Below are 17,000 nucleotides of genomic sequence, written 5' to 3'. Positions count from 1 at the left end.
CAAAGACAGTAGAAGCATGAATCTGGATAATTTTATTTAGATCAGATGCTTATCAACGCACTTGATTATCCTATTTGCAGTAATTGGTATGATATAGTGAATGATGGTAGGTTATAGGTTCAATTATAGGCTAGTCAGATTTAGATTAGCAGTTCCAGAGGGCAGTAGAGTTGTGGAGTAAGGATATAGTGGGTCTACACTAAGAGATCAATATAAAAGCTTAATTTTCACAATTCGTCATAGCAACTATTTCCCATCATTTCTCGACGATTTCTGGACCATTTGTGAAGGTTTTTGCACCGTTTTGATCGCAATTTGACACTGTAACTAACCCTATCCAAGATATCTAATTGCCTCGAAGTAGAAGGCAATTAGGGTTCAGATTAGGGTTATTTTTTCGCTAGCAAAAATCTGGGGTTCGAGGGTAGCAGGCAATTAGCAAAAAACCTTGCAGGCAATTAGCTTTTTTAGACGAATTCCCACGAAACTTACACCATATATTATTCAACCATTTACTCATAAATCTCTGTAATTTTTATTATGATCTACCTAGTAGATATCTTGTTGATGTATAGTAAAGTTGATAGGTTTGATAATGAAGTCTTGGTTGGGGTATAGCGGGAGCCAAATTAGGGTTTAATAATTATATCATCCATGCTTTGTTGAATAGGGGCTCGATTAGAGAGTTATTTAAAATATCATTTGTATAGCATTTTAATTATTTATCATTCATTTTAACTATTCAATAGCCATTTTAACAGTATATAGCCATTTCGCCAACCATTTTGACACTTTAATAATACAATACCCATTCAATTGATCAATCACCATGACCAACCGCATTTCATTCCAGAACGCATATTTCGAGCGATTGGTAGATTTCCCCGTGGTGATATGCCGCGAATGCCAGTATGGTGTTTGGCCCAGCCAGATCGAAGGCCATTTACAGCGTGCCCACCAGCATATATCTCCCATGATCCGGATTCAGCTTGGCGATGAGGTTCGCAGCTGGCCCAATATCGCCATTGATCCCATTGAGCTGGAGATTCCACCAACCCGAACCCAGGCCATTCCCCAGCTCATTGGCCCATTGGATGGTTGGCAATGTCAATTATCACCACAGTCATGTGTATATATATGTCAGAGTATCAATGCCATGCGGAACCATTGGTATAACCAGCACGGCTGGAGCCGGACTTCCCACCGAGGCCACCCCACGAGATCCACCATGCAGACCATCCAGGAGCAGCAGAAACAGGCGTGTCGACGGGTTCCATGCCAGCGAATATTCCCCCGGAAGACCGGGTCCCAGTATTTCGCCATTATCGATGAAAAAGAGGACTCCGATCCTATTCCCACCACACCTGGATCCATGATTTGGGAACAAGCCAGCCGGCAATATGCGGAGTACGAGAAGCAAGCCGCGGAGCAGATCCAGCACGGCCATATTGATGAGGCCAATCCGTGGCTCCGTCGGACGGGCTGGGTGCCATATCTGCACTCATTTTCCAGTACCCAGTTATTGGAATATATCGACATGCCCGCCATGGACGACGCTGTGAACCACTCCCCCGTGGCCGATCTCGACGAACATGCCATCCAGGCCATATGGACGGCCATGGGCCAGGTGGGACAGATCAGCCAGCAGTCCGTCATCCACACCGGCGTGTTTGTGCGCATGGAAGCCATCCGAACCGAACGGCATCAAACCCGGTATCAGCCACTGGAGGCATATCAGGATCTGGAGACTATGACGGAGCGTGTTCGTCCATGGCAGCAGATGTTGATGTTTTTTTGGCGGACGCAGCAATGTGCATCCGACGAGAGGCATCCCCCATATCGATTCACCCAACGACAACGTGCCGCATGGAATCGACTGGTGCAGGTTGCTCATCCCCAGATCCCACCCCAGAATCCCAGACGGTCCATAGTATTGCAACCCGGTCAGCGGCGCCCATGGGAACTCAGCCCATCGCCCATATCCAGCGAGTCGTCCCACTCCGAAGACGAATCATTCACCGACGATGATGAGATGGATGAGGAGATCCACGAGGATCCCGAGCTAGATCCCAAGCTGGATCCCGCTCCACAGAGCGCCATTCCACCATTAACCCCCCTCCAGCGGGCGTGTTTGGACTTTTGCATCGAGCTGTTGAACCAGCGTGTGGTACACCGGGAATACGACTGCGCATTGGTGGGTGCCATGGCCGTGTTGGGCGTTCGCGATCGAGGTGGATGGCGGACCCCGGAGGATTACCCGCCCATTTTGTCCAAAGTGATCAAACTGGCCCGGTTCATGGTGGTCCGGAAAGCCATGGAACTGGCGGAGAACGAGGACGACGCTGAACCCGCCAGTTCCATGCAGGAGAACGACTGGGACAGTGCGTACGGAGGATCCCCATCCCCCGTGCCACTCCATCCAAGAAAGGGTGTTTGCAGTGGGTGACGCAGATGATGGACCGGTTCATGGTGCGTGGATCCCAGAGCCCAATGCAGTGGATGTTGGATTTACGGACGTATGGGTTGAAGATCCATTACAACACCACCACGGAGGGCCATGTGACGTGGCAGAATAGTGATGAGCTGTTATATAAAGATGTCAAATTTACAATGCGGCAGTTCCGTGGCATGGTCGACCACACGGTACGGGATGCACGGCGGATCTTGATGGAGGATTTGCTGCAATGCGCCCCCGATCAGGTGCCCGTGATTCCATGGGATCAGCTATATGATAACCCGTTCAATGAGGACCCCCAATGGAGTTTTGTGCAGGATCCGCGGACCCCATGGCCCGTCGATGGCACCGGCTGGCTATGGCAGCATATCCAGGATCATCCCCCATTATGCCGTCGATTGATCCAGGCCGACGGCCACGGCATTCAGCCCATCCGCTGGCAGGCATTCCACCGTCAGCACGTTTTTGGAGAAGCTGCTGGCGGCGGTCCAATTCACATGGGGCCAACCCGCTCGTGCCCCGGAGTTGTTGAGCATTCGACATGAGAATCGCCACGTTGGTGGGATCCGGAACATGTTCATTGAGGACGGCATGGTGGTATTGGTGGCGCGGTATCATAAAGGATATCAGGTGAGTGGCGACGTCAAGATCATCCATCGATATTTACCACGAGAGGTGGGTGAGCTCCTGGTATGGTATTTATGGCTGGTATTGCCATTTCAACGGCGCATCGACGCGTGGATGCATCAGCGGGAGGACATCAATCCCCATATCTGGGCCTCCGCGCCGTGGGAACCCACATGGACCTCGGAACGGGTGCGGCGGATATTACAACGGGAGAGCACTGTGGGATTGTCCGGGCAGACATTGAATCTTGCATCGTACCGTGAGATTGCCATTGCAATCAGCCGCCGATATATGCGAGCAGAACGGGCATTTGTTCGCCGTGACCCCCATTCCACCACGGAGGATGATTTGCATGAGGATGAGGCCCAGATCATGGCCCGGATGATGGATGAGCAGGCTGGACACAGCCCCCACGTGGCGGGAGCTGTATATGCGCGGGAAACCACCGAACGAGCTGGCGAAGTGGCCGATCGACGACAACGATTCCGGCAAAGCAGCCAGGAATGGCATCAGTTTTTAGGATTTGCATCCGCCATCCAATCACTGCGTTCCCGCATGATCACCCCATTCCAGGACACGGCCCAGGCTAGTCAGATCGAGCGATGGAGCCATACCCGAGCCATGGATCTCGACGAGTCATTACAGCAGATGATGGGACCATCCGCCACGTTTCGTGGGACCCAGAAAGCCGTGATTCAGTCCATCGTCCAGCGGCAGAGTCCCATTGTCGCCATTATGCCCACGGGCGCGGGGAAGAGTTTATTGTTCATGTTGCCCGCATGGATGAGTCATGGGGGCACCACCATTGTGGTCGTTCCATTGGTGGCATTACGTGCCGATCTCCAACAACGATGCCAGACCTTGGGCATCTCCTGTGTGGAATGGGAATCGCGACGTCCCGTCGATGGAGCATCGATTGTATTGGTGACGCCGGAATCCGCGGTGAGCGAGAGATTCCAGACCTTTATTAACCGGAAGCAGTGGACCAAGGAGCTGGACCGCATTGTGATCGACGAATGCCACATCATATTACAGGAAGGATACCAGTTCCGGAAGCAGATGGCGCAGCTGGGTGCATTGGTCCGCGCGGAGACCCAACTCATGTTATTAACCGCCACCTTGCCCCGTGAAAGCGAAGCATTGTTATGCCAGCGGATGTATTTAGATTCCCCCACGATCCAGTGGTTCCGCGGCCGGACCAGCCGGACCAACGTGGCATATCAAGTGATCGAGATTGGCGCCGGTGAGCCATCTTGTGATATAAGCGAGCTGATGATTACGTGGATTCAGCAGCGCGTTCAGCAGCTCCACGAGGGGAAAGTGGTCATATATGCCAATACGATTGCCACCGTCCGGCGGATTGCCCATCAACTGCAATGTCCCGCTTATTACAGCCAGGCGGTGGATAAAAAGGGGATGTTAGCATCATTCCAGAAGCAGAATCCCGGGGTGATCGTGGCCACGAGTGCGTTGGGAATGGGGATTGATATCCCCGATATCCGGCTGGTGATCCACGTGGGCCGGACGCGGTCCTTGTTGGATTATGGACAGGAAAGTGGACGAGCCGGACGCGATGGGGCCGCCAGCCAGGCGATCATGTTAATCGATGGCCACGGAGCGGGTTGGGGGGATCCGCCCACGGTGGATTCGCGGGTGCAGGAATACCTTGGCGGTGGTTGTCGACGGCGGGCATTAGATATATATTTAGACGGGACGGTGGATGGATATACACGGCAGCAGTGTGAGGACGGTGAGGCGATATGTGACCAGTGTCAGAGTAGTATAGATCCCAATCCCGCCAGTCCGAATGCCAGTCCCAATGGCTGGCTGAGTGCCCGCCAGAATAACAGACAGGAAGCCAGTGATTCGGCCAGTGATTCGGCCAGTGATTCGGCCAGTGATCCAGGCAGTGATTCGGCCAGTGATCCAGGCAGAGATCCAGGCAGAGATCCAGGCAGAGATCCAGCCAGTCATCCAGCCAGTCATCCAGGCAGAGATCCAGCCAGTGATCCAGCCAGTCATTCAGCCAGTCATTCAGCCATCCATGACAGACCAAACGGCTGCCCAAATAACCGCCCAAGGACCAGCCATTTCACCAGTCCCAACAGCCACCATATCGCCATTCCCACACCATCACCCGGTCCACGCAAACGCGCCATTTCCCACCATTCCATCCCCCCCATGGCCAAACGTCGGGCCCATCCCATATTCCCGTCGACGGCATATTACCAGGGGCCCATGCAACGACAGACGCAGCACGCGGAGGCGGATGGACAGGAAATCGAGTCCATCCGGGAACCGTTTGACCGGTGGGCCGGGCAATGTCGATTATGCGGGATGACATGGCAACCAGCGCACCATAGGATTGGCAATTGTCCCCATCCACAGGCACAGATTGCGCAGTCATGGATGGACCAGGTGATCGAACAGGTGGTCCATCAGCCACGGGGGGCCGGACGGCGAGGGTATGAGGCATATGCGGCATGTTTTGGATGCCATTCCCCGCAGTGGATTTGCCAACAGTGGGAGAGCAACGGCTACGGTGGTTACCAGAAGACGCACGAGCGGTGTCAATATCCCCATGTGGCGATTCCGATCATGGGACAGTTATTGCATGGACCGCAGCGGCATTCAATCCGTGTAGCATGGCAACAGCGAATGCAGGCCCAGTTCCCCGGGGTGGACATTGACGATGAGCGAGGGTTGATTGGACATTTCCAACGGCGATTTGGGCGACGTGGTGAGGAGCGCAGCGGATTGGTGGTAGAGATGAATTGGATGTGTGAATTTATCGAGCGGGAATTCCCCGCGTGAGGTTATATATATTTATATCCCCATTCCATCAATACCCCCCAACATATATGATATATCATCATATCCAGCAACGTTGAGGCCATTACAATGATTAAGAATTGTATATATATATCACCGTTCATAGAGGAAATTGATCATCTCCATCCACAACGCATCACGATGATATTATTCAGATTATTGATCATGAGCAAGATATATTCGAAGATTATAACTGTTATATCCAGATTCAGGACTAGATTTAGATCAGGGATCAGGATCAGATTTGGATCAGGGTTCGGGATTGAATTTCGATTATGGTTAGAGATCGGATTTATATTATATATAGAGATATACATTGGCGCCATTACCCAAGTTGTATATCAAGAAAGCCAACTTACATATAAAGGATTCACCCCATAACCCAACATGTATATTAAGGATTCAATAACCCAACTTACCGGTAGAGGGATTGGTAATCCAACTTATAGGTAGAAAGATTCGTAACCCCACTTGCAGGTAGAAAGATTAGTAACCCAACTTATAGATAGAGAGATTGGTAACCCAATTTACACTAGGATTGGCTCCATAACCAAGTGGCTATAACTGTAACCCATATCGCGATTCGGTTCATCAGGCAGTTATTGTATCGACCGCAGCAGGATGCCATCCATATAGCATCGCAACGGCGAATACAGGGGCAGTCCCCCACGGTCGACATCAATGACCCACGGCAGTTGATCCGGCATTTCCAACGGCGATTTAGACGACGCAGTGAGAAGCGCAGTGGATTGGTGGTGGAGATGAATTAGAGGTGTGGATTTATTGAGCAGGAATTCCCGGGGTGTGGTTATATATATATGATGGGTTTAGATTGCAATGGCAACCAGCAACTGAGCGGCATTATATAATTGATATTGGAGATCAAGAGTGAGGAATATATGGAAGATAGAGATTATTACATCACGGTTTGGGATCAGATTCCGATCGTGGTTAGGGATTGGATTCAGATTGTGGTTAGGGATTGGATTCAGATCGTGGTTAGGGATTGGATTGAGATCGTGGTTAGGGATTGGATTCAGATCATGGTTAGGGACTGGATTGAGATCATGGTTAGGGACTGGATTGAGATCGTGATTAGGGATTGGATTCCGATCATGATTAGGAATTGGATTCAGATCATGGTTAGGGATCAGATTCAGATCGTGGTTAGGAATCGGATTCAGATAATAGATTAAAATATGATATATGATCCAACTTGCACATAAAGGATTTTAATAACCCAACTTGCAGGTAAAGGACATAAAGGGGAGGGTAACCGAACTTGGACGTAAAGGGGAGGGTAACCCAACTTGTACAAAAAGGGTAGAGTAACCCAACTTGCGCATAAAGAGGAGGATAACCCAACTTGTACATAAAGGGGAGAATAACCCAACTTGCACATAAAGGGCCGGGTAGCCCAACTTGCACATAAAGGACATAAAGGGGAGGGTAACCCAACTTGGACGTAAAGGGGAGGGTAAGCCAACTTGGACATCAAGGGTAGAGTAACCCAACTTGGACATCAAGGGCAGGATAACCCAACTTACACGTTCAGGGTAGGATAACCCAACTTGCACATAAAGGGTAGGATAACCCAACTTGTACATAAAGGGGAGAATAACCCAACTTGCACATAAAGGGCCGGGTAGCCCAACTTGCACATAAAGGACATAAAGGGGAGGGTAACCCAACTTGCACATAAAGGGCCGGGTAGCCCAACTTGCACGTTCAGGGTAGGATAACCCAACTTGCACATAAAGGGTAGGATAACCCAACTTGGACATAAAGAGGAGGATAACCCAACTTGTACATAAAGGGGAGAATAACCCAACTTGCAAATAAAGGGTCGGGTAGCCCAACTTGCACATAAAGGACATAAAGGGGAGGGTAACCCAACTTGGACGTAAAGGGGAGGGTAACCCAACTTGCACGTAAAGGGCAGGGTAACCCAACTTGGACGTAAAGGGGAGGGTAAGCCAACTTGGACATCAAGGGTAGAGTAACCCAACTTGGACATCAAGGGCAGGATAACCCAACTTACACGTTCAGGGTAGGATAACCCAACTTGGACATAAAGGGGAGGGTAACCCAATTTATACATTCAGGGCAGGATAATCCAACTTGCGCGTTCAGGGCAGGGTAACCCAACTTGCACGTAAAGGGTAGAGTAACCCAACTCAGATGTAAACGGCAGGATAATCCAACTTATACGTTCAGGGTAGGATAACCCAACTTGGACATAAAGGGGAGGGTAACCCAATTTATACATTCAGGGCAGGATAATCCAACTTGCGCGTTCAGGGCAGGGTAACCCAACTTGCACGTAAAGGGTAGAGTAACCCAACTCAGATGTAAACGGCAGGATAATCCAACTTATACGTTCAGGGTAGGATAACCCAACTTGCACGTTCAGGGCAGGGTAACCCAACTTACACATTCAGGGTAGAGTAATCCAGCTTGTATATAAAGGGCAGGGTAAACCAACTTAGACATAAAGGGGAGTGTAACCCAACTTGTAGGTAGAAAGATTAGTAACCCAACTTATAGGTAGAAAGATTAATAACCCAACTTACCAGTAGAGGGATTGATAACCCAACTTATAGGTAGAGAGATTAGTAACCCAATTTACATATCCAGGATTGGCTCCATAACCAAGTGGCTATAACTGTAACCCATATCGCGATTTGGATCATCAGGCAGTTATTGTATTGACCACAGCAGGATACCATCCATATAACATCGCAACGGCGAATACAGGGGCAGTCCCCCACGGTCGACATCAATGACCCACGGCAGTTGATCCGGCATTTCCAATGGCGATTTAGACGACGCGGTGAGAAGCGCAGTGGGTTAGTCGTGGAGATGAATTAGATGTATAGATTTATCGAGTTCCCATTCCTGGGGTGAGGTTATATGTATGATAGAGCTGGCATTATTATATATTCCATTCATCCCATACACGGCAGCGGCGATATACTCCATACAATTATGTATTATTAGGAATATTGATATCCGGCATATAGAGGCATCAGTATTTATATATCCAGAACTTGCGGTGGTGATCATGAAGATGAATTCATAATATATATACCGGGTGGTGGGTTTCGGTTGCAATGGCAACCAGCAACTGAGCGGCATTATAGAATTGATATTGGAGATCAAGAGTGAGGAATATATGGAGGATAAAGATTATTATATCATGGTTAGGGATCGGATTTAGATGATGGTTAGGGATTGGATTCCGCTCCTGGTTAGGGATCGGATTCAGATCATGGTTAGGGATCGGATTCCAATCGTGGTTAGGGATTGGATTGAGATCGTGGTTAGGGATTAGATTCCGATCATGGTTAGGGATCGGATTCCAATCGTGGTTAGGGATTGGATTGAGATCGTGGTTAGGGATTAGATTCCGATCATGGTTAGGGATTGGATTCAGATCATGGTTAGGGATTGGATTCAGATCATGGTTAGGGATTGGATTCAGATCATGGTTAGGGATCGGATTCAGATCGTGATTAGAGATCGGATTCAGATAATAGATTAAAATACACCCCATAATCCAGCTTGCATATAAAGGATTTTAATAACCCAACTTGTAGGTAAAGGGCCAGATAACGCAACTTGCACATAAAGGGTAGGATAATCCAACTTGTATATAAAGGGCTGGGTAACGCAAGGATTAGAAGAGAGTAGGATAACCCAACTTGCACGTAAAGGGTAGAGTAACCCAACTTGCACGTAAAGGGTAGGATAATCCAACTTGTATATAAAGGGCTGGGTAGGCCAAGGATTAGAAGAGAGTAGGATAACCCAACTTGCACATAAAGAGTAGGATAAGCCAACTTCCACACAAAGGATTGACCCCATAACCCAACATACACATCAAGGATTCAATAAGCCAACTGACAGGTAGAGTATATATATTCCCATTCCGATTTGGTCCATATTATATAGGGAGATATATCGAGTTGCACGTCAGGGAAGGCAACTTGGAGGTTCAGCGCAGGGTAATACAACTTATATATCAAGGATTAGATAACACAAGTTACACATTATAGGCAGGGTACAGAAAGTTATAGATGACAGATTCAATCAGGCACATTAGACGTAGAGGGTTTAGTAGGGCGAGTTGGACATGGAGGATTTCATCATGCCCGTTGTAGGTAGAGAGATTGGTCACCCCCATTATCGGTTCCGGGTTAACAGCGTAACACAAGTTATAGATCCAGGGCAGGATAACACAAGTCCCAACTCGGTTCGAAATGATTCAGGTGAGTGACCAGTACGTTTAACACAGATACGCCATAAGTTTAAAGCAAGTGGCCGATAACTTTAAGCCAAGTACAGCATAACTTTAAGCCAAGTGGCCAGTAACTTTGACACGAGTAGCCAGTAACTTTAACGCGAGTAGCGCGTAACTTTAACGCGAGTAGCTGGTAACTTTAACCCAAATGGCCAGTAACTTTCAGCCAAGTACGGCATAACTTTAACCCAAGTGGCCAGTAGCTTTGACACGAGTAGCCAGTAACTTTAAGCCAAGTGGCCAGTAACTTTAACGCGAGTAGCTGGTAACTTTAAGCCAAGTGGCCAGTAACTTTAACGCGAGTAGCTGGTAACTTTAACCCAGATGCGCCGGTAAGCCAACTAACACTTATTTTAAATGTCGGTGATATAACCGCCATTTATTTTTGCTAACAAACACTAGTGTGGTGCTAGGCAGTCTGGATAACCGCCATTTATTTATTGGCGGTTATCCCCCAGCTATATTTACCACTAGGGTTACCGCTCAAATTTGGACCAGATATAATGTCGACTTCGGGCAACTTGTCCATGTAAGTATAATCAATTTGAGCGATTCGTTCACCAGTGGTATATGATTGAAAATGATTAGGGTTCATTTTTGATGTTGGTGGTTTGCGGAAGCGTTATACCCAATATATATTCATCCACACCATAAGGGGTCATATTAGCATTTCCACGACGCGTATTCCCACGCGTTCCACGTGTATATTCATATTCATGCCATTCATATTCATTCAATTCACCAGGAGTAAATCATAATCGCCGGCACCCCCAATTGTTGACCAGATATTCCAGTATGACCCCCATCATCGGATTGTAATTTGTTGTTTGTGCCAGCATGTTGTATTTGATAGTCAGTTACCATCCCATTTACGGAACACGAGGCATATACGAGAACGGCATTCACAGCACATTATATTATTCCAGCAATATCACCAGCAGTTTCCCGAACGGATCCGCCATCACCGTGAATTGGTGATCCCCCATAAGCCCATTGCGCCCATTCCCGGATTGATCCCACCGCGGGATCCCACATATCAGTGTAGTTATCCCGGTTGCCATTGGATTGGAGAGACCATTCGACGGATCCACGACCATTGCCGCCAGGAACATGGATGGAAAAACCCCCAGAACCGAGGACGACCCCGTTCCAAGGCACCGTCCAAACCCCAGCCCAACATGCCATGGAACATTGTAGCCAGCCAACGGTTTATCCCCAAAGGACGTGGATCCCAACGGTTTGCCGTCCAACATGACCATACCACCATCACCACCGCCATATCCGATCCAGAAAACCCATCATGGGATGCGGCGCAGCAGGCGATGAAGCAGGAGATCATCCATCGAGAGCAGCAGATCGACGCCGCGGAACGAGAACGGATCCGTCCCCACGAGTCCCGCGAGGTCAACCCATGGGTCGAACGGATGGGATGGGCCGATCATTTGTTAGAGGAGGATCGAGGCACATTACGGGCATTGTTACAACGACCCGATCCCGAACAAGAGCCCATATTGGCCGAGATTGACGAGCGATTTCACCGGATCGTCATGGTCGCGCAGCGCACCACATTGACGCGGTTGAACATATTCAGTCGATTTGAGATGCACCGGAAACAGGTGGATCAGATGCCCCAACACCCGTTCCAAGCGCGGATGGTGGCCGGCACCATTGAACAGTACATCGAGGTGTGGCAACGGATCATCCGGTATATCATGCGCAGTGTGAGTACCGGCGACGTCCGATTTCAGTTCCATGCCACCCAATGCGAGACCATCCACCAGATCCGGCAGGCCATGTCCGAGGACGAGAGCACCCATTCCCCCGTCCATGCCACCGAGGAGATGGATCCCACCGACCAGCCATTGGATGCCGTCGATCGTGCCATATTGACATGGTGCATCGCCATGTTGGACCATCGATTACAGGGTCAGCACGGGCAGGAGTTCGTGAACGGCATCATCAGCGGGTTGGCCGCCATGGGGATCCGGGAGTCGGGTGGATGGGAGACGGCGTTGGCATTTACCCCCAAGTTGTCCGCCATGATCAAGATTGCCCGCATGTTAGTCGCGCAACAGGCATGGGAGGAAAGCGAGGCCCATGCCGGATTGTCCGATTGTTTCGTGGCATTACGCGGGATGATGTTGCGATTTATGACCACCATGGAACCCACCCCGATGAAGTGGATGTTGGATTCCCGCACATACGGCATGAAAATCCGGTACGGCACCACGGCGGATGGGTTGATTGAATGGCACGGAGACCGCATCACATACCAGCATCATCGGTTTACCATGGATCAATTGCGGGAGACGGTGCATGGCATTATCAACCGGGCATGGGACCATTTGACGCAGGACGTATTGTTGTTTCCCACCGACCATCGATTGCCAACCATCGCATGGGAGACCATGGAGGACCATGCCGTCGAGGATCAACCCGGGTGGTATTTTGCCCAGGATCCCCGCAATGCATGGGACGTGGATGACACATGGTGGTTACACGACCGCATATGGCAGGAACCCGGATTCCGACGCGCATTCATCCACGCCGAGCGTCCATCCGGCACATCCGCCACCCACGCATGGCGCCCCCGTCGAGTGCAGCAGTGGATGCGAGCCGTGGGACGGATGAAGGAGTATTTATTGGTGTTGATGCATTTGACCAGCGGTGCCCCCGCACGAGGGCCCGAAGCCATGTCCATCCGGTACCAGAACACCCCGTTTGGCGGATTACGCAACCAGTTGATCGAGCACGGGTTGGTGTCATTCATGACCACGTATCACAAAGGATACCACATCCAGGGTCGACCCAAGATCATCCATCGATACGTGCCCCGGGCCGTGGGCGAGTTGTTTATATATTTCCAACGGTTGGCCATGCCATTCCAACGCCACGTCGAAACCATGGTGTACGGACAACCCGAACGGAGTGGGTTTATATGGCCGCCCCAGGAGGTGGATGGCACCACATGGACGTCCGAACGGATGAAACGGGCCATGCAACGAGAAACCGAGATTGGCATGGGGGTCCCATTGACCATCAGCGCATGCCGGCAGATCATGATCGCCATTGCCCGGCGATATTTGGGTCCCACGACCGGGTTTGAGAGCGATTCGATGGAGGAAGAACAGGAGATGGATGAGGACGAGGATGGGTGTTGGTGGACGGCCGACGATGCGGTGATTGATATCCAAGCCGGACATGGAAGCCACGTGGCCGGGATGATATACGCACGCGGCGTGGAGGAAGCCCCCGGGACCATGGCGGCCATGAAGGCCCAGTTTCGACAGGCCAGTGAGCGATGGCATCGGTTTTTGGGATTTCCCCCCGTCCATCGTGCCGGCATGAAACGAACACGAGGGATTCCCACGGTGGATCCCCGTGCCGTGGCCCATTGGCACGCCATGCGACAGGCGCCCATTCAGCCGTTGTTGGAAGGGATTGTCGGACCCGGCGCCCAGTTCCAGGGGGATCCAGAAAGCGGCCATTGACGCCGTCATGGGCAGTGCCCCGTGGGTATTGGGGGTGATGGGCACCGGTGGTGGGAAGAGCATGATATTCATGGTCCCCGTGGCGTGGGAGCGTGCCGGGACGAGCATCGTGGTGGTGCCGACGGTATCGTTACGGCAGGATATGCAGCGGGAGTGTGCGCAGGCGGGCATATCATGCGTGCCGTGGAATTCCCATCGACCGCCCGAGACGGCGCGGATCGTATTAGTGACGCCGAAATCGGCCACCAGCAAGGGGTTTCGATCGTACATCAGTCGATTGCAGGAGCGGAACCGATTGGACCGGATCGTCATCGACGAATGCCACACGATATTGGACAGCCGCGAGGAGTTTCGACCGAAGATGGCGGGATTACACGTGTTGATGACCATCGGCAGTCCCGTGGTGTTGTTGACGGCCACGTTGCCGGCCGTGGATGAGGTTCGATTATTCCAGCGGTTGCAGTTGACGCCCACCGTCGTGCAACGATTCCGCAGTCCCCACACGACGCGGGTCAACATCGCATATCGGGTCGAGTCGATGAGCGTGGACGTGGATGAGGACGAGGTGGTGGCATTCATCCGGCAGCGCGAGGCCCATTGGCATCCCCGTGGCGGCCAGATCATCGTATATCGGAGCGAGACCGGCGACGTGGACGCATTGGCCACCCGATTGGGTTGTTTGGCATATCACGGCAAGATGGCCGTGGCCATGAAAGAGCACGCATTACAGGCATTCACCCCGCATCCCGAGGGGACGACGGACCCCATCCGCAGTGGCATGACGATTGTGGCGACGAACGCATTGGGCATGGGCATCAATATTCGCACCGTGCGGTGTGTCATCCACGTGGAGGTGCCCAGCATGTTGCGGGAGTACAGCCAGGAAAGCGGACGGGCCGGACGGGATGGGCAGGCCAGTGAAGCCATCATCATCGCGCCCACGCCATTCCAGGCCCGCGGATGGTCGCAGTGGGAGGCCGGATATGAAGAAGGGAAACAGGCCATGCGGGAGTATTTCCACGGCACCAGATGTCGACGGGCGGTATTGGATGCGTATTTGGATTCATACGAGAGACCCGACGGTTGTACGGACGGTGAGGCACCATGTGATCAATGCAGCGTCCGTTCGCATCCATCCCCATTGCATTCCGCCGACGTGACGGCCACATGGATGGCGCAGGAGCAGCAGAAGCAGACGATGGCCCAGCAGGTGCAACGGATCCGTGGGGAGGCGGCCATGGCGGTGGATCAATTAGAGAGCACATTATTGCAGTGGCAACACCGATGTGCGGTGTGTTATATGGAGACGATGGATGTGGCCATGTCCATGCATCCCATCACGGCATGTTCCCAACCCGCGGCGGGCATTGTCCAGGGTCACATCGAGCAGATGACGCGGCAGATGCGGGAGCGGCGCAAATACGCGCGGTTTTCGTGTTGTTTCACATGCGGGGTGCCCCAGGCCATATGCCAGCGATACGAGGCCCGTCCCGACGGTGGATGGCGGGTCATTCCCGAACGACAATGCCAGTTTCCGGACGTGGTGATCCCGACGGTGATCAGCATCATGCATTTGAACCCCGGCGCATGTGCGGAGACGATATATGCATGGATGCGCGACGACCAGGTGGATGTGGAGGATGCCGACCACGTATATGCATGGTTTGGGCAGAAGATCCGATGGAGTGGCATGGAAGGGACCCGATTGATTGAGGTGTTTTATCGGTTGAGTCGGTTTGTGATTGCACCCACATCCCGGTCCCCACGAGCATGACGGTTTTACACCCCGGGTGCAGAAGCATTATATTGTTATTTAATCAAGAGATACCGTGTTTCCATTCCACAGAATCCATGGAAGGGATCCATATCGTCCATGTGATCCAAATCATAAAAATCACCGACATCGTGGAAGTAACCAAAGAGATGGAAGTCAGAGCGAGCAACCCACACCCCCCATATTCCATATATCGCATATATCCAAAGGTTCCGGTGCACCGACCGAATTTTGGGTTCATTGATCGATAAAGAATGGCCGATAGAAGGATCCATACATTAGAGTGCCAACCAGAGAGAGATACACATGATATATTTCCAGTAATCCAACATCATACCAATGCAAGTCATAATTCATACCGCAGAGTATCCATCCATCATCATTGAAAGGATATTGGAGTTGATTAACCGTTCATCATCATATCCAACCATCGAGATATATAATTCGTTCGTGGATGCCGTTCCCGGCAAGATAGGAACCCCATAACCGTATTACACGTTACAACAATATTACACGTTACAACAAGATTACACGTTACAACAAGATTACACGTTACAACAATATATATTTCATGGCAGTGACACGCGTTCAAAGACAGTTTTATACACCAGATGCAGAAATGGCATATCCATTACCGATGCACCCAATATCGACCGGGACCGTAGTTGTTGGAGATTACCGAGGAAAGTCGGATTTAGACGGTGATATGTCCCGAACCCACCGATCCACAGACCAGCATTTACAGCCCCACGAGGTTGACCGACATCAGAGCAACCATCAACGTTTTTCAGATGATTTCCGTTATATCCATAATCCGATCCGCATTATATTACCATTGCGAATATCATATGTCCGAAAACATCATATATATCACGTAGAAGATGATTATATATTTCGATTGATCACGGTTGAATGAAGGTATTTATATATAATCCAGATCAAGAATATCATGGTTCATCAATATGGATTATAAATTTATAGCACCGTTCGGAGTCGAAAGGAAAGATGATATTACGATAATTATTCACGATTATTCGAGGAGAAAAAGAAAGATTCCGATTTCGATTGAGGTCCGAAAAAGGATATTCCATGGATCCCGTCCACATTTTTCGAACCAGCGAATGATAAGAGAAGGTCCGGTATGGAAGAATCATATATATGAAGGATTATGTCGATATATCATACCGAAAAGGAAAGAAATCGGATTGGGATTAGGATTAGGATTAGGATTAGGATTAGGATTAGGATTAGGATTAGGATTAGGATTAGGATTAGGATTAGGATTAGGATTAGGATTAGGATTAGGATTAGGATTAGGATTAGGATTAGGATTAGGATTAGGATTAGGATTAGGATTAGGATTAGGATTAGGATTAGGATTAGGATTAGGATTAGGATTAGGATTAGGATTAGGATTAGGATTAGGATTAGGATTAGGATTAGGATTAGGATTAGGATTAGGATTAGGATTAGGATTAGGATTAGGATTAGGTTAGGATTAGGTTAGGTTAGGTTAGG

The 17,000-nt window shown here is 50.2% G+C and overlaps 4 protein-coding genes across 4 annotated transcripts; all 4 read left to right on the top strand.

The window, feature by feature from the left end:
* Nucleotides 1-829: 829 nt before the first annotated feature.
* Nucleotides 830-3,000, top strand: EYB26_008666 (uncharacterized protein; the record flags this gene model as incomplete). Its single annotated transcript, XM_054267917.1, has 2 exons — nucleotides 830-2,381; nucleotides 2,429-3,000. 2 exons carry the CDS (start codon nucleotides 830-832, stop codon nucleotides 2,998-3,000), a joined length of 2,124 nt encoding a protein of 707 aa, XP_054123892.1.
* Nucleotides 3,001-3,028: 28 nt separating this feature from the next.
* EYB26_008665 (uncharacterized protein) lies at nucleotides 3,029-5,896 on the top strand (the record flags this gene model as incomplete). Its single annotated transcript, XM_054267916.1, has 1 exon — nucleotides 3,029-5,896. One exon carries the CDS (start codon nucleotides 3,029-3,031, stop codon nucleotides 5,894-5,896), a length of 2,868 nt encoding a protein of 955 aa, XP_054123891.1.
* A 5,499-nt stretch (nucleotides 5,897-11,395) lies between these two features.
* Nucleotides 11,396-13,708, top strand: EYB26_008664 (uncharacterized protein; the record flags this gene model as incomplete). Its single annotated transcript, XM_054267915.1, has 1 exon — nucleotides 11,396-13,708. One exon carries the CDS (start codon nucleotides 11,396-11,398, stop codon nucleotides 13,706-13,708), a length of 2,313 nt encoding a protein of 770 aa, XP_054123890.1.
* A 61-nt stretch (nucleotides 13,709-13,769) lies between these two features.
* Nucleotides 13,770-15,482, top strand: EYB26_008663 (uncharacterized protein; the record flags this gene model as incomplete). Its single annotated transcript, XM_054267914.1, has 1 exon — nucleotides 13,770-15,482. One exon carries the CDS (start codon nucleotides 13,770-13,772, stop codon nucleotides 15,480-15,482), a length of 1,713 nt encoding a protein of 570 aa, XP_054123889.1.
* Between the last annotated feature and the right edge of the window lie 1,518 nt (nucleotides 15,483-17,000).

This window comes from Talaromyces marneffei, chromosome 7, assembly GCF_009556855.1.
Source record: "Talaromyces marneffei chromosome 7, complete sequence".
Classification (NCBI taxonomy): Eukaryota; Fungi; Ascomycota; class Eurotiomycetes; order Eurotiales; family Trichocomaceae; genus Talaromyces; species Talaromyces marneffei.
Note: the sequence above shows the minus strand (reverse complement) of the source record. Positions and strands in the feature narration are given on the sequence as shown.